The sequence below is a fragment of the Peromyscus leucopus genome, chromosome 4, assembly GCF_004664715.2.
Source record: "Peromyscus leucopus breed LL Stock chromosome 4, UCI_PerLeu_2.1, whole genome shotgun sequence".
NCBI classification, from domain to species: domain Eukaryota; kingdom Metazoa; phylum Chordata; class Mammalia; order Rodentia; family Cricetidae; genus Peromyscus; species Peromyscus leucopus.
The window spans coordinates 98392989-98420022 of record NC_051066.1 but is presented as its reverse complement, the minus strand read 5'-3'; the positions used below and the strand labels follow the sequence as shown (position 1 = coordinate 98420022).

The following is a 27034-nucleotide window of genomic DNA, read 5'->3' as shown; positions in this document are numbered from 1 at the left end:
CAAGTCCTAAATTCCTGAGGACAGGGGTTAGCGTTGCCACAGAGCTAGGACAGGAGAGACCCTTGGTTGCTATCCATGTCATTGAATTCAGGTCTCTTGGTCAGGAATTCCTTCTCCAGCCAAGGGTTCCACGTGTTTTAACCTTTTCCGCACAGGTGGTGGAGAAGCTGGGTCTAGGCTGAGGTGTCAGCCTAGATATTGTTTCTCAGGGTCTGCTCCCTCCATCCCGCCGTGATAAGTGGGAGCAAGTTGCTTTGGCCCTGCTCTACACTGGGGGGTCTTTTCCTTATACCTTTCCTCTCTGCACAGAGCCAAGCCTCCGTCCACCCCCTGTGATAAGCGAGAAGTTGCTTTGACCCTGATCTCCCTACCCAGGTGAAATGCTCTCAATTTGCTGGGCCAGGGCTGCCCAGCAAGCCAGTGATGTCTACAAACCAGCCATGAATCAGAAAGTCGTCTTGGGCTTAGGGAATCAAGCTATCCACTCCACTGGGTCTCCCCACTCATTTTATCACCAGAAACAAGAAAGAACATTTTCTTAGCAAAAGCAGTAGGCAGCGGGTTAGGGTTCCACCCACTACTGGGGAGGGAGGGAGGAAATTAGTTAGCCAGAAGCTCCCGAAGGAGGGAGAGATTCTCTGGAAACAAACATCAGCAGTTCTAAGAAATATCCTAAGCCAAGGCAGATAGTTATTTCAAAATCAGGAAGTGCTGAGCCACAGGCAAGATGTCCTCCCAACTATCAGGGGGGATAGAGTTGCATCTGGGAGGGGAAGGGAAGATAACAGGATTCAGCCACACCCAGGCAGTGGTACATTCTGCATCTCAGAACAAAGGAGACCCCTGGGTACTGTTCTGCTAGGAGATAAAAATGCTGGTCGGAGGGGCTTTGGGTCCTCTGAACGCTAGCAGCCAAGCCATCGATCAGCTGGTGGGAAGGTACAGGCCTTGGGACTTGGTTCAGCTTCTCAGTCAGCTGAGGGTGCCCTTTGGGGAAAACTGTGTGTGCCCGAGGAAGGTGGGGAAGCCCAGGGACCAGGTCAGAGTCAGCTCAGTAACTCAGGCGTGTCAGCTGATGAGAACACAGTGGGGGGGGGGGGGGAGTGTGTGTGTGCAGGGAGCAGGAGAGAGGGGATGTGAAGGGAAGGAACCCTGGATCCCAGGTGGAGAAGGAAACAGGACAGGCCTGTAAGAATGGTTAGAATCAAGCCTCTGCTTGGGTCTGCTCTCAGACACTGACAGGTATTGTCTATGAGTCCTGAGTTAGCTGGCTGGCCAGTATCATGACAGCTCATGAGTCTACATCCAAGGGCTACAACATTCTCTTCTCCACTTCCTTCCCTGCCTCCTCCTGGCTGCAGGCTCTTGCTGTGAACCTCCCCCATCCTCAAAAGGTATAAGAGAGCCCTTCCTCTGCCACCTAGGCTCTGACCATCTTCAGAGACCCGGCCATTCTGTCTGTCTCTGGTGCTGTGTCCTGAACTCTCCTTGGAGCCTAGACCATGCGATTACATCTCTGTCTGTCCATGGTGTTAATAACACTTGTAATAAACTCCTTTCCTCTAGTAATCCATCTCAGCGTCCTCTTGAACCACTTGTCTGTCCCAAAACCTAGCAAGGCAGAGTCTTAAAGTCTGTCTTAGCATCAATCGGGCTGGTGTTTTGAGCAATCTTATTAACTTTATAGTTATATATATTGTTTAGTTGGGTGATATGGCTAATTCATTCTCAGATGAGATCAGAACAAAAATAGAACCCATTAAAGTTTCTCTGAAAGAGTAATTCTTCCGAAGGTGCAAGCAGTCCACCCAGGAACCAAAAACCAGCCATGTAAAGGCAGAGAAAGACTGGAAAGATACGGTGTGGGGGAGCCTGTGAGGAATGTGGACGAACCTGGCAGGGCTGCTACCAAAAAAAAACCCACGGCAGGGAGGGATCCTCTGAGAGGTGCATAATGGGGTCAACCTACTGGAGAGCCCCACACTATAATTTCCATCTTTGTAGAGGGATGTGGAGAAATGAATACTTGAAATAACTAAGGGGATGGAAAATCAACGTCCCAGCCCTCAGTGCCTCCCTAGGAATGTCTTGCCTGTACCCCACTGGCCTGGCTCACAGCCGGAAACCCTCACCAGGACATAGAGCACAACGTAGAGGTGGTGGGTCAGCCAGAAGCCCCGGAAGCTGCGGCGGCGGAAGTGGTGGGAGGCGAAGACGTACATGATGGCCAGGGCCAGGAGCAGCAGGACTCCAGTGAGGCCTGTGAAGAGAAAAGGGCAGGAGACTAAGGGGTGTGCTTTGTGGAGGGTGTTTCTGAGGTTCAGTCGGGGTCCCTATCCACTCCTCCTCCAAAGTGGAGGGGTGACAAAGTGGTCATGGACTAAGGAGCCTCTCTTTTCCCCTCCCGGGCACACCCCAGATCATAGGTACCGATTCATTTCAACAGACCCTGCTCACCTTCCATAGCTTTGGTCCTTTTCACTTGTATCATCACATTTTTTTTTAAATGTCTGTCCTTATCCTGACCCTCAGGTCCTCAAGCACAGCGCTAGGCTGTCTCATCACTGATCCTCCTGGCTGTGGCAGGGCCTGACATATTGCAGGCTTTGTATAAATGTGTGCTGAATGAATGAATGAATGAATGAATGAATGAATGAATGAGTGAGTGAATGAATGAGTGAATGAATGAATAGATGCACACTGGAAGTACCAGGCTCTGTCACCATGGAGTCAAAACTGCGCCACTCTGCTTGGTTATCACAGGACATGACATGAACTCTGGACCAGTTTGTGCACGGGACCATACTAAACCAGCAAACGGACAGCATCCCTCATCCAGCCTGGAGTTTGCAGAAAGCCCCATCTTTCATGGAGGATCCCATGCCAGGGGTCCAGAGAGGGTGATACTGAAGCCAGGATGGGGTGTGGAAACACAGAATAGCCTCCAGTGATCAAGGAGGAGAAAGACAGTAATTAGGAAGATTAGAGCCCTGATGTGTGGGAAAGCAGAGGTTAAGGAGGGATTGAACCACAGCCTGTAAAATCGTCAACAGAAAGAAGAGTATAAATGCAGCCTTATCCACCAAATCCCAGTGTGCGGAAGTCAGCAAGCACCCTCTGAAGTTCAAAGCAGGAGGATTAAAAAAAAAAACAACCTCCTGCTGTATTTCACAGAAAGGAGTGAGAATGAATGAAAAACACATTACCCCAAGGAGGGAATGGACTGAAAATATAAATAGGTTTAGGACAAGTCTTAATAGATTCACAGCTATAGCTCTGAAATGGGTGATTGCAGTAAGCTAGGAATACACCCCTCCCAGTCTTTGTCAAGACATCTTACGGTGTGGGTGGGGGCTTCTGTCTGGCTTGATAAAAAGCCTGATCCTTCTCCTGTGCAGCTGAGGCACAGCATTCCTCCAAGCCATGGTCATGGTAGGTATAAGTATTTATGAAGATGGGCCTACTCCCAGCCCTCTGGGAACCAGTCCAGAAAAGGGTCCAGTAAGCCCCTCTTAGAGGAGAAGTAGCCCAAGGTTGGGAGGAGCTGTAATGCAGTCACCTAAGGCTCTTACTGCTCAGAAGTGTCCTCTGGGCCGGAGGGCAGAGCCTAACTCATCACAGGAATTAAGTGAGTTTGGCTATTTAGTGACAGACAGAAGCCTGGAGTTTGGAGTCAAGCCTAGACCTTCAGAGAAGGGAAAAGTTCTCACCTGGTACAGTCTGGAAGAACCACCAGTAATACTTCTGAGGGAACTCTGACCTGTGTGAAAGACACGGCCAAGAGTCCTGAGATGAGTTCTTCAGGCCCTCTCCTGGAGTTCCCAGGGGGGCAGTACAACAGCCCATCAGGTTGGTCACTGTCAATCCATCCCAGAAAGTGACACCGTTCACTGTTCAAGAAGATTTATCCTCTACCTTCAAGAAATTCATTCCTGACACACACACACACTTACCCGTTGTCGTGGAAGAGGCCAGGGAAGAGGCAAGAGAGGACACTGAGTGGACTGATGGAAAACAGGTACACGTTCACTACATGGCCGGCACTGTGTAAGACTAAGAAAGACCAGACAGGGTGATGAGCCCAGGGACAGGCGAGTGAGGATGCTCAACACATGCCAAGCAGATATGGAGGACTGAAACAGCACCCCTGGGGTCTGGGCCGCTGACTTGTAATCAGCCTTCTGGTCCTCCCCCATTCCACCCACAAACACAACCACACAAGCCTGAAATTATGCCATTAGAAGCTCATTCCTTTGGTTTCTTTCACGGATCTGTTTAAAGCATAAGAACTAGGAAAGCAATAATTTGTACCCTTGTGCTGGAGTCTTGGTGGATCGTCAGTTAGCAGTTGAGGGGGTGCCCTTGAAAGTACAGGCAAAGCCATTTAGGCCAGGGTGGGCTCCTGGGCTTAATTTTCATCCCACAGCCCAGCTAACTCCATCCTTACGGAGAAGGCCACCCAAGATCCATGTTAAAGTTAAGTGCAAGTGGGGATGGGGAGGCGCGTCAGAGGGGCGGAAGCTAGCGAGGGCAGCAGGCACCGAGAGAACCCCAGGGCGGCGGCCCCTGCCTGTGAGGATGATGGCTGTGGAAGCGATGAGGCGATGGAAGTCCACAGCGGCATCGAAGGGGATGTAGCGGTTGAGGAAGGTCTCCCGCAGGAAGGTGATGAGGTTGCGACACATGGTGAGCAGGATGTAGGAAAACATGAAGGAGATGCTGGCCGCCGTGCCCCGGGACAGGATAATGCCCACGCGGGTGGTGTCGGTGATGCCACTGTGGTGTGCCGCAAACGCATAGTCTGTGGAGGAAAAACACTGCAGTTGTAGGTGACGCTGCTGCCACTTACCGCGGCCCATCACCAGGGGATGGGTGTCACTCACAGTCGGCCCCAATCCCAGGCCCCAGACTTGTGGTATGTGATGTCACTCACAGTAGGCTCTCTCCAGGAAGAGCGCCCCAGTGATGGCGTAGAAGACGGCCACACAGCCTATGTGGCGCCGGTAGTTCTCCACGAAGCGCTTGAACTGCTGCAACGTCTGGTGGCGGCGGCTGTGTTGGAACTTCTCTCGGTGGGCCTCAGTGAACAGCAAGGGCTGGAACGAAGTTACCCTGGGAGACAGGAAGCCTTAGCCCTTGGCCGGTGGGACTCGATACCAATGGAAACCCTGCCACCCCATGGGGCGTCTCTGAGGGACAGCCTGGGAAGGACAGTCTCGTGAAGCAGTGTTCAGATCCAAAGGCTACGCCTATTGTCTTAAGTGAGAGCGGACCTCCAAGTGATCATTCCATCTCTGGGGCTACACTCCACCTACACCAGGGGCCATTCACAGACGGCCCTTTCCCTCCCTGTCTGTAGCTCCAACCAGGCGCCCACAGCGAGCCTTTAGAAGGCTCAAGGGGCCTGTCTTAATTAGCTTTAGTTAAGTTGACACACCTGGGAAGAAGGAGCCTCCACTGAGGAATTGCCTCCATCAGATTGGCATGTCTGGGACATTTCTTTGTTAACGGATATAGGCAGGCTCAGTCCACTGTGGACAGTGCCATCCCTGGGCAGGTGAGCTTAGGCTGTATGAGAAAGGTAGCTGAACAGCAAGAGGAAGCAAAGCCAGAAACCAGCATTCCTCCGAGGTTTCTGCTTCAAGATCCTGCCTTGAGCTCCTGCCGTGGCCTCTCTCTGTGATAGATTGTAACCTGTAAGCCAAATAAGCCCTTTTCTCCCCAGGTTGCTTTTGGTCATGGTTTTATCTCAGAGATAAAGTAGGGCAGGGCCCTCGATGAAGGCCCCTCTGATTTCCCAGACAGAGGTGAGAAAACATCCCTGAGTCCTGAAGCTCCCTTGTCCTTCCTTCCATTCTAGCATTTATCAGCAGGGAACTGTAGTGACAGGCACACCAGGCTCACTGCACCAAAGCATTCTGGGGCAGAGAGTATTTGTCTGCCTATAAAGCAGAGTGCCCAGCACCATGGCATGGATTGCTGAAGGGATGCACAGACCGTAGGGGCAAAGCAGGCATACTTCTTGCCAAATCTCCGTCGAATCTCTTGAGGAGGGTCTGTGTCCATGGGGCACTGTAGTTTCTGGGGTGATGCCTCAGTCTTGTTGTTGCGGGCACAGTGGGTCCTCATTCTGGGCGAAGGGCTAGGAAGGAAAAGCAAAAGGCATCTACCATCCGACCTCCTGCTGCCCTGTTCTGCATTCAAACCAACTTTGTCCAGGAAAGATCAAAACCCTCCACACAGGACAGCAGGAGTCCCACAGATAGGTAGACAGAGAGAAAGAGAGACAGACAGAGAGAGACAGAGACAGAGACAGAGAGAGAGAGAGAGAGACACACACACACACACACACACACACACACACACACACACACACACACGGACGGACAGACGGACAGACAGACAGACAGACAGACAGACATCCCAGTAGTTTAGGTCTCCATATATAAATGTGTCCTCTACAAGGACACTTGGCACCGGCACTGAGTGAGCTTTGACGAAACTCAGCAGCTTTTCTCCTCACCCTGATGCAGGATGTACCCACTTGGAGGAAGTGGGCCCTTTTTCTATTTGCATGAAGGTGCCTCATGGGATGGGGGCGGGTGCCCAACCTCAGCCACTTTAGGGACAAAAGGACAACTACCCAATATTTCCGGATGGAAGCTTACCAGATCTTCTCCTGGCTGATGTAGGAGGCCCGACGGCAAAGGTTCTTGATGACTTCAGGCACTTCCACCCCTGCGATGCAGAGCTTGGTGAGGGAACAGCTCAGAGCCCAGAGTTTGGGGGAACCTAGCTCAAGGCACAGGGTCCCTCCCCTCTTTCCTATGTTCAAACCTGTTGAAAGTCTCCATCCAGAGGAGATCCTGCCTCTGGAGACCCCAACCTCAGCTCCTGGCCCCAGTGAGAACTGGACTCACCTATCTACCAATCAATGATAGAGAGCTATAACAGAGGTCACTCAAAAGTCCTTCTGTGTTTGGAAATGTTCATCATCATCATCATCATCATCATCATCATAAAAACTTCATCTCATTGTTCCCATCAGGGCTAAACACTGAGAGCAAGGCAAGGCTGAGCTGCAAATCTAAGTTCTCTTTTTTTTTTGGGGGGGGGGTGGGGCAGGGGAGATGTTGAGACAGAGTTTCTCTGTGTAACAGCCCTGGCTGTACTGGAGTGCTCTTTGTAGACCAGGTTGGCCTTGAACTTACAGAGAATCACCTGCCTCTGCCTCCAGAGTGCTGGGATTAAAGGTGTGCACTGCTTGGCAAATCCAAGTTCTTACAGGAGACCTGGAGCCACTTCTAAACTCTGAACCAACCCCAGAGATGTCTTGGTTTATAGTAAACTGATCTACATGAAATTCAAGTGTTTAAAGAATTATTTATTTTAAATTTATGTTTATGAGTGTTTGTATCCATGGATTTATGTGTATCACATGCAGGCCTGATGCCCGAGGAGGCCAGAAGAGGACATCTAATCCCTTGAAACTTGGTTACAGCACCGTGTGGGTGCTGGGAACCGAACCTGGTCCTCTACAAGAGCATCAAGTGCTCTTAACCACCGAACCATCTCTCCACCCCAAGTTCAAGTGTGTAACACCAAGCAGAGATATCTATGCTCTCCAACTGTTCAGCAAACAGCAAATGTGGCGCAATAGTAATCACGACCCAGTCTTGGCGAAAGAGAAGAGCTGTTTGTAAAATCCTTGAGTCCTTTCTGTCACGTCAGATCCTTTCAAATAAGATCAGAAGGGAAGAACGAAGCCCAGTGCTGACTACAAGGGGAAGGAGACACTGCCCATTGTTCACCTTCCACTGAATCCTCAGTCCCCTGCCCAGTCACCCCAGGCCTGACTTATCCCCAGGACTGTGTAGCCTGGCTCCCTCCCAGGTGCCTCCCTGGCCTCTGCCCTCAGGCCAAGTGCTCATTGTTTGGCTTCCTAGGAAGCTACAGGATCAGCTTTCCTCTTCACCAGCTCCCCTTGCCCTCAGGCCTGAGGAAGCCTTTGCAGAAGTTGATCCACATCTTGCCCAACGATGCTGCCAGCCCCCACTTTTCTCATAATCCCGGGAAGGACTGGGTTCGGCCTCAACATGTCGCAAGGAAAATCTCAAGCTACGAAGACATTGTGACAGCCCAGAGCAGGCCACACACAGACCCCCTGCCTTTGTGATCGGTCCCTTCCCTCACTCAGACCCTGGCCCCCACCCACTTGAGTCAGGCACAGGTAAGGCAGGGAGTAGGAGGGATGACAGCAGCGTTGAGTCTCGATGTACTCAGCAAATGTTTACTGAGCACTTAGCCAGGAGATGGGTGGGAGTTGGAGGGATAAAACCCCCAATACACCACCCTCTGTCCAGAACCATACAACCTAGTCACTGAGAATGTAGCCTGGCCCAAGCAGAGCTGTAACAAAGAGACACTGTTTCCTCCCTGCTCTGGGCACTAAGCTTGGAGGTGCGGGGTGGGGTGGCTTTGGCAAGGATCCAGGAGAAGCAGGGTTCCCGTCAACATCTCCTACCGCAAACTGGGTGTAGTAGCAGGAGTCTGTTGTCTCAGCACTTAGGAAACAGAGGCAGGAGGACCTGCCACAAGTTCAAGGCCAGCCTGGTGTAATAGCAAGTTCCAGGCCACCCAGCCATGACATAGCAAGACTCTGTCTAAACAAAAGAAGTATCCCACCCCACCCTCACCCCACCCACTGCAGGAGCCAGGCTACATTCCTGGGCCCGAGGCATTTCTACCCTTCTTGGGCCCTTTCCTCTGTACAAATAAAAATAAACTTGCGATTTTATTTGATAATTACATGGGTATAAAAGAGAATATAATCCATGCTGGCTATACTATGTATTCATTATTCTATTGATTTTTCTTCTGGTTTTTAAGTGAAGTATTTCTGTGGGCTCCTAAAAGTATGAAGGAATTATGCCTGACACTAGGTCAGCCCTGCCAGCCAGGCAACCCCACCTTTGACACAGAGCTGCGTGAATCGGAGATCACTGTCGTGGTCCCGCAGCATGAAGTGGAAGTCCTCCCAGGTCAGCTCCTCCTTGTCCTGGAAGCCGGACTCCCGGAACATGGACTCCACCACCTCAGCCAGCTGGTCCTTGGACAGGCAGTTGTTGGAGATCTCGATGAAGGACCTAGGGTTGGGAGCGGGCACCAACTCACTGACTATCCCACCAGGCCTTGGGGGGAGGCACAACAGGGTCCCAGCTAGCTGAATCCCAAGTTCCCGACTGGTTCTACAAGGCTCTGGTTACAAAGATGAGGAGGAAGTGCCCGACTTCTCCTTCCCTCTGATGGGCCGTTCTCCTCCTGGCAGGCCCCGTCCTGACTGACTCTCCTGGCTGTTGGAGTGAACCAACCTTAACATCCTAATGAACTCATCCTTGGAAATGAGGCCATTCCCGTCAAAGTCATACATTCGGAACATGAGGCGAGACTTCTCCTCGGGGGAGCCTGAAAGAAGGAGGATTCTGTGAGGAGAGCCCTACCCAGCCCCCAGAACCCCTTACTAGACTTCCAGGCATCTGCCATAGTTAAAGACCTAGCCTCAGGGCTGGCTCTGTTTCCAACAGGTCAGCCACACTTCAGCTTCAGTGACCCACCTCTGTCTGAACAATTATTTTCTCCTTTCTCACCTTTCATGAAGACTACCAGAATGTCCAGGAACTCCCGGAAGGATAGGTAGCCATTGCCATCCTTGTCGGCCAGAGAAAACATGGACTCCACAAACATGTCCTGGGGCTTGAGGCCCAGTGAGTCCGCAAATTCAGCCCTGCTCAGTTCACAGGTCAGGGCCTCACGCACTTTCATCGAAGAGTCCAGGGGCAGAGTCCCTGCATCTGCCTGATTGATGTCTAACACCTGCATTCAGGCAGACACAGGGGTGAGGTGGGAGGTCGGTGAGAGAAGGCAGCCTTCACTTGCGGGTGGGTGAGGCCACTTTCTGAGGCATCTGTCCAGCACATACCCTCATAAGCAGCCCAGGTCTGTAAGTTACATTTATACTACAGAGGCCTGACTTAGCTGATTGAACCAAGTGTGCCCATTTGACCCAACCTGGGTGTTTGGAGTTACAACCAAGAGGTCCCACACACGCTGTAACCTGAGCATGATATGTTCAGAGACACAGAGAGGGGAGAAGCGTCAGAGAGAAAGTCGAGAGAATGGAAGCTAGGCCTTGCTTGCCAACAGCATTCTCTCCCAGATCTATCCAAGCCAAGCGGAAGTCCTCCCTTGGGGTGCCTGAGACTATGTCTGTTTTACATCTAAAGGGTTGGGAGAGGAGAATTCTTATTACAGGCCATCTCCATCTCACCCAGGGACTGCCCCAGCCAGAGGACAGACAGTGAGGGAAGCAGGTAGGCCACAGGCTATAATACCTGTTTTTCCTGCCTGTCAACAGATGCTCAGTCCAAGCCTGGCTGTGTTTTCATGAGGCAAACACTGCAGCTTCAAACAAGGTGCTTTAGTGGAAAGAGCCTGGGGCTGGAGGTAAGAGATCTGGGTTCATGTCCCAACCCTGCCACCGATGGGTTACATGACCTCAGGCACATCCCTTTGGTTGTCTGGGCTTCCTTTCCTCACTTGCCCTACTTATCCCACAGGTTATTATGAAGATCGACAAGAGAGGCTGTGTGGGAAATGGTCGGAAAGTGGAAAGTACAGGGCAGCTATGGGGAGACCTAACCGTCCACGAAGCTCCCAGAACGAGGTCTTCCCTTCATCTTGATGAAATCTGAACTGAGTGCAGGCACCCAGATCCCACTTGTGCCCTAGCAAAGAGCCCCACCCCACCAGCTGAGGGTCCCCTGGTTCTTGTGCACACTCTATATTCAGTAGTTGGAGAGTTTATCTGGCCCAGAGTCCGTGTACACATGCCCATTAAATGACAGCCTCCTGTATGAATTCTCTCCCAGCTAGCCAGCTTGCTCCTTCTAGACTCTAATTTTCCCTTACAGTGCCCCTCTGCTCAGTCTTACCCACTGCTTTCTCCTGGGCCAAACCTCCTCCAACTCTGTGCCCTTTCCAGTCTTACCTCCATCATGATCTCACACCAGACTGGAAGCTTTTCTTCTCTACCATCTTAGATCATGTGTTTCCTGGATCACCTTTATAATCTGCATCCCTTACCAGTCAGTCTTTTGTGTGAATATCATCACCATCCCAGTAGAGCAATTAGCTTCTTGGGACCCACACTGTATCTATGTCTACCTTGAGCCCCATGCTGGGAACAGAACCCCGAGTCTTACACATCCCAGAAAGCACTTCATCACTGAAGTGACATCCACAGACACTCTTGGTTCTAAGACAGTAGTCCAGGCTGGATTTGAACTCCCAATCCTCCGGTTCTCTCCCTTCACAGTGCTAGGATTACAACTGTGTGCCACCATGCTTTCTACATTTCGTCTCCTAGCTCCACTTCAGTGTTCTATCCAGGTTATCTTTAATTTTGTACTAGATGTGAACAACGGTCTTGGGATTTTCCCTTCTACCTAATTTTTCACAGCTTTCCGGTAGTTCTCACAAGTCCATATGGTAGATATTAATGCTTCAAGGTGCACTCCCCAAAGAAGGGATGGACTATGTCTCGGGGGGGGGGGCACAGTACCGGCTTGCTCTGCTTCATTCCTGCACACTGTCTCCCTGGAGTCTTACACTGGGAAACAGGATTGAGATGGGTAGAGACATCTCCACAGTAAGTGTGAAAAGAACTCAGAGAGTATTTTTGCAGAAGAGCACCAGCTCTTCGTGTGGCTCTACAGACGCCTCAGAGCAGATTAAATCCTGGCATCTATGTGTATCTCCTTTAGGCTTCGGTTTCCTGCTCGGGCTGGACAGAAGACTAGGAGGTTGAGAGCACAGACTGCTTTCCAAGGGAACCCAAGTTCAGCTCCCAGCACCAACATTCGGTTTCTCAGGAGGTTCACAACCATTTGCCTATCATTCAAGTTGCAGAGGGATGTGCTGTCTCTGCCCTGTGGACATCCACAATCATGTGTGCACCTCCCTGCCTCCATGGACATAATTAAAACAAACCTTTTTTTTAAAAAAAAAACCAAAACAAAAAAACTTCCTGTGGTATTAGGGTGACCAGCCCTAAATCTACCTAATCTACCTCATCCCTTTCAAGGCTGAAGACGTCGAGGTGAGCGTAACAAAGGTGTTTGGCCACCGGATTTTACAACCTGCTCCAGACCCCTGCAAAGGAGCCTGAACCCTGTAGTTACTGCCTAAATGCAGTCCCCTTGTCTTCAGGAGCAGCGGAACCGTCAGGCAGGCCAGCCCTGGTGAGATTACTCCCCAAAGAGAGGCAGGTACTCCATGAGGAACTGAAGCTGCTCACCTAAGCAAAGTGAATCATCTTGTGGGAACCAGAATGTTCCCTAAGGGACAAGGAGTAACACATTCTCGGGAATCAGTGTGCAGAACCGAAACTGAAATTCTAACCAACCAGACCGTGTCTTGACTAAGGCCGACTGACAGTGCCTCTGGGCTCCCTCCTCTGCCCTTTCCTGTACAATCTGGAAGAATGTGTCGGATTCCCCCCCCCCAAAGACAGTGTGGCAGTGTCCCTCTCTGTCCTCCCCACATGTTGATTAGATTCCTTCCCTGACTAGCCACCATTACCTTGGTTTGTGAGGCAAGTGGCTGAACCTAATTAGTTGGGACAGGCCCCTAGCTCCGCCCCTCCAGATCTGGTCTCTGGCCTAGGACTCCAGGAGCATAAAAAAGTCTGGTGACTTGACCTAAATCATGGGAGACTTACGAGCTGAGAATTCAAACCTTGAGACACCACCCACATGGCCTCAAGCAGGTAAGGATGCCTCCATATAGGTACACACACACACACACACACACACACACACACACATACACACACACACACACACACACACACACACACACACACACACACCCCGGATCTGATCCCACGCACACACCTGGGAGAAAAGGTGCCTGAAGAAAGTCTCCAGGAGGTGACTCCTTTGCTCCCTCGTCACTGCCGCCCTCATCAGCTCCTGCTCCCGCAGCTCCCACTCCTGGAAGCTCAGTTCACTCTCCTTCAGAGCCCCCCGGATGTTTTCTACCAAGGCTTGCCGCTCTTCCTCCGTGTTAAACAACAGCACCTAGAAAGGCAGCAGGAGCAGCCAGGTCAGAGCCTCCCAGAGAACGGGGCTTCACCCGGATCACACGAGGCCTCATCTGTGCGGCCTTGCAAAAGAGATGCCGTCGTTCCACTTACAGAAGGGAATATGAGCTTACGTGAGCCATTTACTCCATACAGGACAAAAGCCGGAGGTGGGGAGGGGAGCAGAGAGTGGAGTGGATTGGGAGTGGGGTCGTCGGAACCCACAGTCAGCCTCCTGTTTAACTCCCCTCCAAGCGCCTGAAAATCCACTTGGCTGAAATGGGAGAATAGGGAAGAGGACCCGGGTTCTTCCAGGAACTCCTAACCAGGACGTATAAGAGCATCCTTCATAAAGAAGGAAGCTGCGGTGGCCGCCAGAGTACGAGGAAACCGTGTCAGCCAGCACGGTCCAGGACAAGACAGACACATTCATATTTAACTCTCTACCAGTCACTACATCTGGGGACCAGAGGCCAGAAACCCTGCCTCTCGGCTCAGTGTTCCCTCCCTTCCACTTAACTGCCTCATCTGTGATGGGGGCCAGCTAGGCCATACCAGGTCATACTCCTTGGGGATCTTGAGCAGCAGGGTGCGGCGGCCACGGTTGCTGGACAGGATGAGGTTGACCTGCTGTGGGGGCCGCAGCTGGACGGTACGGAGCACGGTGAGCCTGCCATCTACTACTCGGATCTGTCCAGGCTGCAGGTGTACGAGCACCGGCCGGCAGGGTTCCCTGCGGCCCTGCCACTCCGAGGCTGGAAAGGGAGAGACCAGGCTGGGTCAGCTGGGGTACAGCAGACCACATCAAGAAAGAGAGCGCCAGGAGAGGGTCTCGGCAGCAGCGTGGCCCCTTCCTAGGCCCTGAGGGTCATTCTCTCCTCAACAGTTCTGCTGCTCCTCTAACCCATGAGGAGAAAAAGGACCACTGTCCCCTGAGTGCTTCCTAGATGCTCACCGTAGTGCTTTGAATGAGTTATTGCATTTCTTCACAACCTAAGATACAGGCACCGTTAGCATCCCCATTTTACAGATAAGAAGAAACAGGTTTAGAGTTTTAAAACAAAATCTGCCTAACGACCAACAGCCAGTCCACAGCGGAGGCATGAAGATTCCAATCCATGCTTGACTTCAGACCTTCATTAATTACCCGTTGCCTCCAATTCCAGCGTAAGATGCCGCAAAGCCACCGGGGAATTGTGAGTCATAGCCCTTTGAAATGAAAGCAGGATCTTACGACTTTTCCACTGCTGTATCACATTCCATTTCTTTAGGATCATCGGGAGGAGCTTTGAAACTTGGAAAACTGCAGGTCCGGTGCCTACCATGCCTTTCCTTCACCTGCCCAGGCTTCACCTACAGTAGCCCTAAATCACGGGCAGCCTTTTCCACAGGCTCCTGGGATGGGGATAGGGACCAGATCCCTAAGTCATATCCTTCCCATCTCCACCCTGGCTACCCCCAGGCCTACCTTCCACTCCCCCGACAAGCTTCTCAGACATGATGCTCTGCCGGTCCTTTCTCTGGAGCCTCTTGAAATTCCTCATCCGAAGCCGGGCCACAATCCAGGCGCTGAGCAGGCTGACTGAGGCCGAGAGCAGGGTAGGGTGTTCAGGGCACAGTGAGGGTGGGAGGGGATGGGAGTCGCTCCCTTCTCAGCTCCTTTCCTTGGGAAGGGTGCCTACTGGTCCTGCCTTCTGACTCCCCTGCTGCACGGCACAACTTTCAAACTGTGTGAGGCTCCAAGAAAGGACCGACTTTGCCTCCCCTGGGGAGCTCTGGATAATGTCTAAAATATCAGTCTTGTCACCAAACACGTCCATGACTCAGGTCCCTTCCCAGCCAGGGACTAAGGCCACACTTGGATTCCCCAAGCCACAAGCTAGACACACCATACCAGACTGCTGGGCCACCCAGCCACAGCCTCACCGTGTTCCTGCTCCAGAAACTGTGTCTGCCCTAGCTCTGCTTCTCACGGGAGCATTTGTCTCTGACAGTCCCCTAGGCTGGCAGGCTCTTACAAACAGGTGTGGGCCAGGACTAGGCCTGGGGACACCTCCAGAGATCAAGGAGGCAAATCTCCTCGGAGCTCACTTATCTGCAGCCAGACACCTTTCCTTCCCCTTGTGTTTTCCTCCCCACCCAGAGGGACAGTTGCTCTGTACCATTCATTGTCACAGGCGAAACAACCCCAACCCACCCCCTAGATGACACCTTCCAATAGCCCCACCTTGCCCACCCATCACTCTCCTACCTAAGGGGAAGCAGCAAAGGGTCCCAATGGTGAGTCCGAAGCCAAATCCACTGCCCTTGAAATAGTCCCGGATGAAGGGGGGGACACAGGCTGGCAGGCCCTCGGTGCTCAGCTGACTTGGCTGTGGGCAGGGGTCTCCTGGGGAGGCAGAGGAGGTCAGAAGACTGGGTACTGGGCTACAATCTGGCACAAGCTCACAGAGAAGGGTGATAACAGGAGGTGAGGGTATTCTGGGAACTAGAGAGAAAGGGGCTGTTTACCCCCCCCCCTCATTGTAGCAAGATCATGGCATTTGCTTGTGTGGGTGGCAAGCAGGTCCCAGTATGAACTTCAAAATCTCTAACAACACCCTTTTCTCTAACACACACACAGGCACACACACACACACACACACACACACACACACACACAGAGAGAGAGAGAGAGAGAGAGAGAGAGAGAGAGAGAGAGAGAGAGAGAGAGAACGCTTCTTTCACCACCCCTGTGAGTATAATAACCTTGCTCTCACTTGGCTCTCCCAATGCTACTCACATCCCGTTTGAACGCGAGTCCTCCCCGGGTCTTTGAACGAGTTGGTCTCCCCCCCCCCAATTTGTCACCTTCTGGGCTTGTACACAGGGAAACTGTATGTGACAGCCCTGGCGCCCAAAACCAAACTTCTCAAGGGCAGAACCCTAGCTCACACCACACTTCGAGTGTTCATCCAGGCACATCAGACCAAGCCTACAGTCGAGGAAGGACAAGACTGGACCTACACCCCTCCAGCCATTTCCAGATCCCTTACCTGCAAGCCAAAAAAAGACATTGGGCTGCAGGGCTCTGGGGTCCACCTTGGTGACAGCCGCTATAATGTCCCGGAGGGAAGTGTTTCTGATCTCTGCAATCTCTTCCTTAGAGAACAGTCTGGGCATGGGAGAGGTGGGGAGCTGTCATGGTTAGGGAGAGACCTAGGACCCCACACTCAGGTATCCCATGCCCAGAGTCCCTGGTCCACAGCTGTTTGTGAGAGTCTGCCAGCCTAGGGAGCTGTCAGAGACAAATCCTCACTCTGGAGGCCCAGAGGGGCTGGAGTTGAGGCCTGGGAGGGCTGTGTAGGACCAAGCCGAGGGCCTGTGGTCCAGGCCACAGTGGATCCGAGACAAGGCCCAGGCAAGCCTTACCCATTCCTGCTGTTCTCAAACCAGTAGCGGTCACCGTCTCGCAGCCTGACAAATTGGTCAAGGACAATGGTGCGGAAAAGTGGTCCAGGATCCCCATGGCTCTCCAGAAGCCCCCCTGGGAGCAGCTCCAGCCGAGACAGGTCCTGATTGTATAGGGCAGCTGTGGCCTCCAGCACCTGGAACACAGGATGATTGAGAGGACCCAGCAATCAGCCTTGGGCAAAGAGACAGCTCCCAGGGATTAGCTGCAGGGATCATAATAGTAAATGACCTGAACAATAACTCATTCCGAGAGAGTATCTATTACACCCCAGGCATTGCTCTGAGTGCTTTACATAAATTAACTCATTTACACATATTCAACTTTCCACATATTCAACTTCCTGTTCTGTGAAGTTTGAATAAAACCAACAGCCAGTCCTCTACATAATTTCTTAAGAAGGTACGGAACCTGAAAAGCAAATCAGCATGTAAGAGGTTGAATGATATTTTAAAAGGCTTCTATCCTTAGAGTTAAAGAAAAAACCTTTAAAAAACTAAATCCCTAGCAATTTGTGGCCCCAGCTGCTCACATCTGTAATCCCAGCACTGAGAGACTGAGGCAGGGGGATCACCGTGCATGCTGCTTGTTTCGAAACAGAGTCTCCCTCTGTGTGCCAGGCTAGCCTGGAACTGAGGTATTCCTGTCTCTGCCTCCCAAGTGCTGAGATAGAGATATGTGCCCACTCACCCAGTCCCAGAGCTTTCCACTCTGTTTTTAACTTAATTCTATTTTTTAATTTAATTTGTGTGTGTGTAAGTTGTATATGGCTTGCACTATGATCCACATGTGGGGACCAGAGGACGACGTTCAGGAATCGGCTTACTCCTTCCACCGTGGGCCCTGGGGCATGAGACTTGGCTGTCAGACTTAACAGCAAGTGCCTTTGCCCGCCGAGCCATCCAATTGGCTCCTGTTCTTTACCTGTGTTCTAAGTACCTGACCAGATTCATTCCATGATACCTCGCTGAAGCCAACGAACTGTGATATTGATTTGTCTCATGGTTCCTACCTATCTCTATAAAAAAAATGTTCTTTAAGTTTGTGAGACCACTGTACACATTACTTTTGTGGAGGGGTGAGGAGAGTATTTCTTCAGACAGGGTCTCCTGGAGCCTGGGCCAGCCTGGAACTTGCCGGCCTTGAACTCCTGAACCTCCTACCTTGTCTTCCAAATCCTAGAATTATAGGCAAGAGACACCACGCCGGGCATAGCACTTCCTTATAATATGCCTTTTGATTCTTCCCAGTAACTCTCCAGGAGGGACAAAACACAATGCGCTAGGCACACAATTATGGAAACACCCCTATGCCTAGGCGACTGTGCCAAGGAGAATGTGCCAAAATGGTAAGGCAATCATCAACTTGGTCTGTTGATGAGTAGGCAATGCCACTTGCCCACAGGTGATAGCTCAGAGTGTACAGCTAACGTAGGGTGAAGGCAGCTGGAAACCTGACACACAGAAACATAGCTTGTTCCTACGTCAAGCACCTGCAATACCCACTCTAGGATCGTTAAGAGTAACAAGACCAGTGTCTACCAAGTACATGCACTGGGTGCAATAGACAGTCAATACATATCTGCTGGACCTTGGCCTTCAGACTCAAAAGTCTAATCCTGCTGGACTTGGGATCTCTTGGAATCTGGACTTGGTGTACAAGGTTGGGAAAAGCGACATGCATGAGTTTTGCCCTTGCACGAAGTGCTTGTCTCTGGGCACCATGTTTTACCACCCATCTTCCCTGTGTGGAAATGGGGTACCCAGGCCCTCCCACTCAGCCCTCCTCACAGTGTCGTTGCTCCTCCAGAGTGCAGGGTTGATGTCCCGCCAGCGGGAAATGGGAGAGAGACCCAGTGCTGCCCTGGCTTTGGTGTAAGAAGGCAGGCCTAGATCCCGACCCCGCTGCAGGCAGCTGGCCAGGTAGTCTGTACGGGAGAACTTCAGTGGACCAGGCCAGAAATCTGAAAAAGAAAGACTGAAGAGGTGGAGAAAGTCGAGGGCCACCAAGGCAGCCTCCAGCCCAGACCACTCCAACCAATGCCAGGAACATTTGAGCCATGGGGAAGGAATTGGGATCATGGTCAGTGGATCAGAAATTCTCTCAGCAAGGGGTGACATACAGCCCTCAGCCCTGCCTCTCTGCCTGCCTCTGCAGGTCCAGCTGGATCTCCTCCCAGGGGTCAGAGATTCACAGCCTTCAGGGACAGCCTCGGGCTCACCTTGCACATCCTCAACCACTACGTGGTCCTCTCTCTCAGCAATCTGGGAGACCATGCCCAGCAGCAGCGCATCCACATCTTCAGCAGTTCTTAGGTTTGGGTGCTTAAGGAGTGAGGAGAAGAGGACGTGGCTCATGGGGCCAGAGGTTGGGCAGCCTGGCTCCCTCTGCCACATCTGCCACACCCTTGAGCCCACTCAGTCATGTTCTTTGCTCCTGGTGGGCATTTCTCAGCTTCAGGTTAATTCTTCACTCAGGGTAAATGAGAGTCCCACCCAAAGCTGACGTGTTGGAGCACAGAGGATCTTTAAACTTTTATTCTCTCCTAGAAGATTTGACACGATGATGGGCAAGGGCACTAGAGCATCTAGACGCCCATTTCTGCTCTCTCATTAGCCAGCTGGGTGACCGTGGAAAAGTCATAGGACCTGTCTGAACTTGCTGTTCTCCTTTTACTAGAAGAGAGACCCAGACTAGGGGTATATACGCCATGGTCAAGCAATTATTGCCTAGGTGGGTTAGCATGTCTCGGTGCTCCAGAGCCTCCAAGGACCTGGAGCTGTAAAGAGGGAGGAGATACCTAGGAGGAACAGTGACATAGTGCCCCCTCCCTTCCTGTCCTTCATGTATATAGCCCTTAGGTGAGGCTAGGGGGCTGACTATTGACCAGGTCCCCAAGCTGTCCCCTTCACTCTGGCCCATCCAAGCTGCCTACTTCGGCCCCATTGACTACTTTCTTCACACACTCAGACACATGCACATACAGCATACACAACACACACACACACACACACACATATATATATATATATCCAATATATGTCTCCAACCCTGACCTCTCGACTCCAGTAGCTGTTGCAGACCCGGAGGGCTCTGGAGAAACTTGAGTTATGATTGGCAATCCTCTGGAAGTGGCAACTGGCATTCCTAAAATGTAAGGAGCAAGAATGGTTACTGAGACCACAGGGTCCTAATGTCAGACATCAGCTTTGGTCTCCAAGACTTCAGCCAGGGGTCCCACCTTTCCTATTTGCTGTGTGATCAAGGCATCTGACCTTGGTAGTTAGTGAACAGTCAGACTTTTGGAAGGTTCCCATCTCCCATCTGACCAAATGTCTGAAAATTTGGCCATAGATATATTCTATCCGCACCCACTCCATGTGGATAAGAACACACACAGAGATAGCAGCCGTGCACACACAGTTAGGGGTCCTTTGATAGCCACTGGACACTGGTTCTAGCACCCTCAAAAATAGCAAATCCACTGATGCATACAACTTTATGTAGAATGGCATAATATTTGCCTATAATCTATGCATATCAGCCCACACAGTTTAAGTAATCTCTGGGTCTTGGTATGTATGTTTATGCACAGACATATTCATGTACGATTGGGTGAGAGCACATGTGTGGGTGTGTATATATGTGTGTATACATGCATGTGGAACCCAAAGGTTATCCTCAGTGTCAGTCCTTGAAAACTGCTCAGCTTGGTTTTTTGGGGGTCTTTCACTGGGACCTGGGACTTGACAATTAGCCTAGGCTGACAGATCAGCCACCCGAAGTGGGTCTACCTGTCTCTGTCTTCTCAGCATGTGCATTACGAGCTTGAACCACCACATCTGTCTTTTCACAGGATGTCAAGAGATTGAACTCTTGAACTAGGGGCCTGTGCTTGAGTGATAAGTACTTTTACCAATGGAGAGATTTCCCCAGTCCCTACGTTCTTATAATACTTAATAGAACACAAATGCTATCTAAATAGTCATTAGATCTGATCATTTCAGAAAGAATGGCCCTAAAATGTCTACATTTTCAGTACAGAAGGAACTTTTCCAAATACTTAAAATCTGAGTTGACTGAGTAGATAGGGAGCCTAACATTATAAGGGCTGGCTATCTGTAAACTACATACCTCTATTTTTTATCATATGCATATCATCTATAGATAGTTTTATTTATATGTATTTGTACTTTCTTTTGAGAGAGGGTCTCAAGTAACCCAGGCTGGCCTTGAATTCTCTGTGTAGTAGAGGATAACCCTGAACTCCTGTTCCTTTTTATGCCATCTCTTAAGTGCTGGGATTAGAGACTATAAGGATGTACCACTTCTTTCTTTCTCCCTCCCTCCCTTCCTTCCGTCCTTCCTTCCTTCCTATCTTTCTTTCTTTCTCTTTTTAAGATGAAGTTTTCCCATTTTGCCTACACTGGCCTTCTGAGCTCAAGCGCTTCTCCCACATCAGCCTCCTAAGCAGGTGGGACTACTTTAGAGACATGAGCCATGCAACCAACTATAGGTACACATTTCTAAAGGATGTAAACATTTCTCTTTTGATCAGTCAAATGCGCGCTTCTGTAATCCAGCCTAGGAGGCAGAGGCAGGATGATCTTGACAAGTTCCAGGCCAACCAGCGCTACATAATCCTGTCTTGAAAAACCAGTGACCAAACACATACAAATAAAACATGTGATTGTGGACTGCAGACAACCAGCTGGATGCACAGTGGTCTATTCAAATCTTGTTTCTCCATTTTCCCTATTCTCTCTAGAAAAAAAGCTGCTTCAAACTGATATAACCCTATCCTGAGGGCTCCAGAAGGCAGGTTTTTGTCAATAATGGGTCCAAGGTACAAATATGTGAACCCCTCTCCTACCTCATGTAGACCCCAGGGGCACCATGGTGGAGAAGAACTGCTCAGAGGCCACCACGAACTCTGGGGAGATGCTGGGGTCCAGAAATGGATGGTATCCTGAGGCAAGAGGAGAAATGGGCACGTTAAGGTTGTAAATCCCCACTCCTACCCTTCCTTCAAAAGATACTTGGCCATCTCTCATCCGCTTCACCTCACCTGCATACTCTGGGGGATTTTGCTTCAGGAAGCTGGGCAGCCATTCATACATCGCAATGTTCTGAGAATCAAGAGGTAAAGACACGTGTGTAGGACTGGGCCCGGCAGGTCACTGAGCCCAGGAAAGCCTACATGTGGACATGAGGACCCAGGAGAGACGATGACGGGAGGAAAGATTTAAAAACAATGGCACTAAGAACCAGGTTCTTCAAAGAATTTACTGAGGAGAAGGAAATGTTAAGGAATGATCAAACCCAAAATGATCTGACACAGAGCTCTGCCTCTCTATCATGTACAGTAGTTTCGGGCTCTCCAGGAAGAGGGGCCATCTTGGAAAGGAACATCAGGAGGAGGGGCGTTGTCCAAGACTGGGGAAGCTTTGCTGGGGGAGCAGAGCCTCCCTGGATCCTGCACACAGGTGGGCAAGGGGCAGGCAGCACCACTCACCTGGTAGGTGGCAATGACCCTCTTGCGCGCATGCTGGAACAGCTCCTCATCCCCCCAATGTGGGTGCTCCTGCGCCAACTTCCTGGCACACAGGTTGTGGTAGCGAAACCACAGCAGTCCCAGCGCCTGCAGGAAGGGCTCCCTGTTCCCGCGCTGGGCCCCAAAGGCTGCATCCATGTGGAGATGGTGGCGGGGGTGGGGGGTGGAGGAAGGAGATGAAGGACACCATGAGCCAGGGGAGCCCAGACCCACAGGCAGACCCCTCCAGCCCAGCCCTCCACCCATCAGCCTGATGCCTCCAACCCTGCTCCTTCTGCCAGGACCCTTCAGTCTCACCGAACATTTCCTGCGGCCCTTCCTGCCTCGTGGCGGGGTCTGGTGCCATCCACATAAGCAGAGGGTCCTGGGATTTCCGTGGGAATGCAGGATCGACCCCCGATGCCAGCTGTCCTCCTGAGAAGCTCCTGAGTGTGTCGCTCCAGGAGTGAGAGGAGCCATAGATGGCACTGCCATCCAGCCAGCCGGTCACCTGGTTGGTCTGTGGGAACATGTGGGTGTGTGGGGTCAGGTGCCTGCGGGTGGGAAAGAGCCTCACCCTGCCCAGCCTCCCCAGCCCGACCCCAGGCCTCCAGCGGGTCCAGCTGCAGACTCTCTTCCCGCCTGACTGACTGCCTGGCCTCACCAGGTCCCGGGGGTTGCTGGGGCTCTGTCCGGTCTTGGGGTCCCAGCGGCTCCTCTGAAAGGGCAGCACCACGTTCCCGCGCTTGTCAGGGTCGAACACGGGGTCCCCACGCGGGATGTAAATGTTAAGGAACTCTGCAGGGCAGCCTGGCGTTTCCACACTCACCAGGTCCGAGAGCACGTGGTAGCCTGCCCATAATGCAGGAGGGGTTGCTGGGCCAGCCAAAGGCCATTCTCTTCCCTGCCTCAGGTATGGAGTCCTTCCCCCGCCCCCCTCGAAGCTTCAGAATAGTCATCTCTTATTATGGGCAAGTCCAAGACCTGACCTCCACATTTCCTCCCAGCTCTCTTTCTCCTGGCCTGCCTGTGCCTACACCTGCTCTAAGATGTTGTCATTGTCAGTTTGGCAGTCTCCTTGGTAACTGGGAGGTGTTCGGTGGTGATGCCTCAGCAGGCCGGGTTGTCAGCACCAGCTCCAACACGTAGCTCAGAGCCTCGCTGAAGGCCTGCAGCCAAGCAGGAAGTACATGGGAGCCAGCACGGCGCGCCAACATGGCCAGCAGAAGTCATCATCGCTGCAGGACCGTCGGTGAGCTTGCGATACCCTAACACCCCCACACAGCTCTCCGCTGAGGTCAGGACCCTTCTCTCAGCCTGTTCTAGCAGCCACTGGGGCAGCAGGGTCCCAGAGACAGTCTGTACCCCAACCCTCACCCCAAACAGAGAGGTGCCCTTGCCTTGCCTGCACGTGGTCTTCCAACACAAGGAAGATTCACGCCCCTGTCAGACCTGACTTCAGCATGGGTCCTCCCTGCTTCTGCCTTTGCCCCTACCCTGTTTCACGGCTTGCTCTCCCATCTCTCACCCCCCCACCTTTGTTTCCTCATTCTCCATCATATGTTTTCTCCATCCCCCGACTCCTTAGGCACTGAGGTGTGCAGCGAACCCCCATGGCTGTCCTCTTCCGGAGGCTGGTGTTCTCACCAAAGAAGACACCCAGGACTGTGCGGTTCCGCAGCGAGGGCTGCCCTGCAGGACCTCTCATGGCCGTGTTGCTAAGGTCTCGGGGGTTAGGCAGGTGGGGTTCTCTCAAGGGCTGGTACACACCATCTGCATAGCTGGCTGGAACGAGGCGCTGCAGACGAGAGCCTGGCACAGGAGAGGTAAAGACACGGATGGATTTCGTGTGTGTGTGTGTGTGTGTGTGTGTGTGTGTGTGTGTGTGTGTGTGTGTGGCTGGCTGGCTGTCAGTGCAGGTGCCAGTAGAGGTCAGAGGCATCAGAACCCCTAGACCTGGAGTTACAGGTGATTATGAACTGCTGGACCTAGAAGATTTGAACCCAGGTCTTCCATAAGAGTAGCAAGTACTCTTAATCACTGAGCAATCTCTGTACTCCAAGGAGCATTCTTGATCTCCATTCTCAGGCTTCCCTCCATCTTCCTTCCATACCTTGAATCCTAAAGCCTTAGATACCGGCAGCCTTTGATGATGCTTGCCAACCCTCAATCTCCACTGGAGAGTACCACCTTGATGCTCGGGCTAACTCTGCCCTCACCTACCTTTGCTGCCCCATCTGTGCTCCATGAGGTTGTTATACCATCCATCAAATCTCTGCACCTCCCAAGAAATGGCGTTCTGGGCTCCTGTGTGAGAATGAAGGGAAAGAGCAGCTGGGCAAGTGCATGCAGAGGAGACCAAGCAGGCCACGGGAGAACAGACCCTGCGATCCTGATTCTTGAAAGAGCAGGAGGCGGAGGAAGTATGGCCCAGAGGGAGAAATCGGGGCAAGGTGCTGTCTAAACTCAAGCCTGCTCTTTAAGCCACCCAGGGAGGAAGCCTTGACTACCAAAGTGGAAATGGTGCACGGGCACGCAGTGCCTGCTAACAAGTGGCCTCCAAGAAGAGGGAGGAGAGCGGCAGTCCGGAAGGGGATGCACAATCTTGGACTCCTCGTGTTTCAAGTCCTTGGGAGACACAACAGGACAGAAGTTATCCTAGGCCCTCAAATACCGTATGAAACAAGAGCTAGCCCCACCCTATAACTGGGAAGGACAAGTCATTCTGTGACCCATCCTGGGAAGAGGGGCTTGGCTCTTTCCCACTGAACAAAGCTCCAAGGCAGGGTGTGTTACCGCTACCCTGGTCTTCTTCCCAGTTTCTTGGGTGAGACCAAGGACTGGTCATGGAGATGACCTTGCCCCTTCCCCCTTTGGAACATCTTGTCCCTGTTTCTTTGTTCCCTCCTCATCTTTTAATTTGTCTACTTTATGTGTATGGGTGTTTTTGCCTGCATGCATGTCTGTGTACCACACACATGCCTGATGCCCACAGAGGCCAGGAGAGGGTGACTGACCTCCTGGAATTAGAGTTACAGACAGTTGTGAGCTGCCGTTTGGATGTGGAAAATGAACCCAGGTCCTCGGAAGAGCAGCCAGTGCTCTTCACTGCTGAGCCTCCGTTCCAGCCCTGTTCCTGTTTGTAATGCTACTGTAAAAAACCCACAGTCCAGGAGGGAGTCTTTGGCTGTTGTGGGGAAGAGCTGAGGAAGCAGGACAAGAAGGGAGGGTCTGGAATCTTCTTTGTCAGTAAGTCAGGTGACTAACCAGACCTCTCCCCCGCCCCCCCCAAAAAAAAAAAAAAAAAAAAAAAAAAAACCTAGAAGACTTCTTCTCTGCTCACCCGAGAGAACAGAAGAAAGGGCTCTATTGGCAAGAGGGAGCCCACTCCTCAGATTGTCCTTAGACCAAGACAGGATGTCGAAGCTGTGGGTGCTGCTTGCACACTGGCTTGCACACACAGGTGCACATACAGACACACTCACCAGGGGTTCAGGAAGGAAAACAGCTAAAGCTCTCATATTTGAACCTGACTCAAGATCTGGGGCAGTAGACAGCCACTCACATAAGACCTCTAAAATGAGATGAACTGGTGGTAGGCTGAGGGAGGAGTCTCTGGGGAAGACTGTATCTTAGGGATCAGAGGCAAGAGCTGGGAGAAAAAATGAAGCCCCAAGGAGAGTACTGGAAAGAACTCAAAGGTAAGCAGCTTTGGCAAGGGAGAACATAGGTCCATATCACTGTCCTGCCACCGCCAGCCGGGAGGTGCTACTTCACAAGGATTATCCTCCTTTATCATCTCCCAAGATGCAAAACACTTTCCAGATTTGCTCGTTTGCTTGTTTTGAGACAGTCTCAAGTTGCCCAGGCTGACCTTGAACTCATTATATACTGGAAGATGACTTAAAATGGTTGATCCTCTTGCCTCTATCTCCAAAGTCCTGGGACAGCAGGCTAGAGACTTGCTCTTTTTAACCCACCTTGTACCATCGTGGGTCCACTTTCCTCTTCAGAGCTCTGGATTATAGGGAACAGCCACTAATTCTAAAGCTCTAAGAATTCCAAAGATGGAATTGCTGTGGGCCATATTGTGTTCTGATGCTATTATTTTATTTTGTGCTTTCTTTTTTCAGCACTGGGGATATAACCCAGGCCCTCATATATGCTGGGCAAATGCTCTACCACTAAATTATATCCCTTGCCTAAGACCATTTTATTTTATTTATTTGTTTGTTTGTTTTTGGTTTTTTCAAGATAGGGTTTCTCTGTATTGCTTTGGAGCCTGTCCTGGAACTCACTCTGTAGACCAGGCTGGCCTCAAACTCACAGAGGTACGTCTGCCTTTGCCTCCCGAGTGCTGGGATTAAAGTTGTGCGCTGCCACCACCCGGCCCATTTTATTTTAAAAACACTGGTGACTCCTCCTTAGCTTTGGGTTTGATTTTACACTAAGATGCTTTATTATCTTATGTGTCTAAGTATTTCCTATTTCAAGTCAGGAGAACTTACCTTAACAAAAAGGATAGTAGACAGAGGAGGAGAAGGGGCCCCATACTAGAAGAAATTATTTTCATTCTACTACCTACCCATTTATTCGACAGCTAGAAACAAGAACTGATACGACACATCTCGAGACGATCAGTGGACATAGGTTCCCTGGCTCCTACAAAAGCTTCTCCTCCAGTCTGTACTCACCCAAACAGGCCAACGTCCCAACCAGGAGGATCCAGGCCAGAGCTAGGTGCAAACCCATGATGAAAGTGGTAATGAGGGATTAAGTGTTGGAAAGCTTCCAAATAGAGACCTAGAGAAACATAGGACAGAAGAATGAGTCCAGCTACTCAAGAGAATCAGTATAAGCCTTCTGCAGGGCCTCTCACGTGGCTTGGGTAGCAAAGCAAGAGGCTCGC

The 27034-nt window shown here is 51.4% G+C and overlaps 1 protein-coding gene across 1 annotated transcript in view; it reads right to left on the bottom strand.

Moving 5' to 3' along the window:
* Duox1 (dual oxidase 1) overlaps positions 1–27034 on the bottom strand; it is a 34464-nt gene that overhangs the window by 5829 nt on the left and 1601 nt on the right. Inside the window, 28 exon segments of the mRNA XM_028878735.2 lie at positions 2133–2260; positions 3711–3760; positions 3954–4053; positions 4571–4801; positions 4934–5112; positions 6020–6142; positions 6669–6738; positions 8971–9146; positions 9372–9465; positions 9648–9873; positions 12954–13139; positions 13697–13896; positions 14610–14723; positions 15393–15530; positions 16177–16295; positions 16553–16728; positions 18383–18555; positions 18814–18916; positions 19649–19739; positions 21466–21484; positions 21487–21561; positions 21661–21721; positions 22108–22274; positions 22444–22645; positions 22790–22977; positions 23773–23937; positions 24349–24432; positions 26820–26928. Of these exon segments, the coding sequence (XP_028734568.1) occupies positions 2133–2260; positions 3711–3760; positions 3954–4053; positions 4571–4801; positions 4934–5112; positions 6020–6142; positions 6669–6738; positions 8971–9146; positions 9372–9465; positions 9648–9873; positions 12954–13139; positions 13697–13896; positions 14610–14723; positions 15393–15530; positions 16177–16295; positions 16553–16728; positions 18383–18555; positions 18814–18916; positions 19649–19739; positions 21466–21484; positions 21487–21561; positions 21661–21721; positions 22108–22274; positions 22444–22645; positions 22790–22977; positions 23773–23937; positions 24349–24432; positions 26820–26877 (3696 nt within the window). The 5' untranslated portion in view covers positions 26878–26928.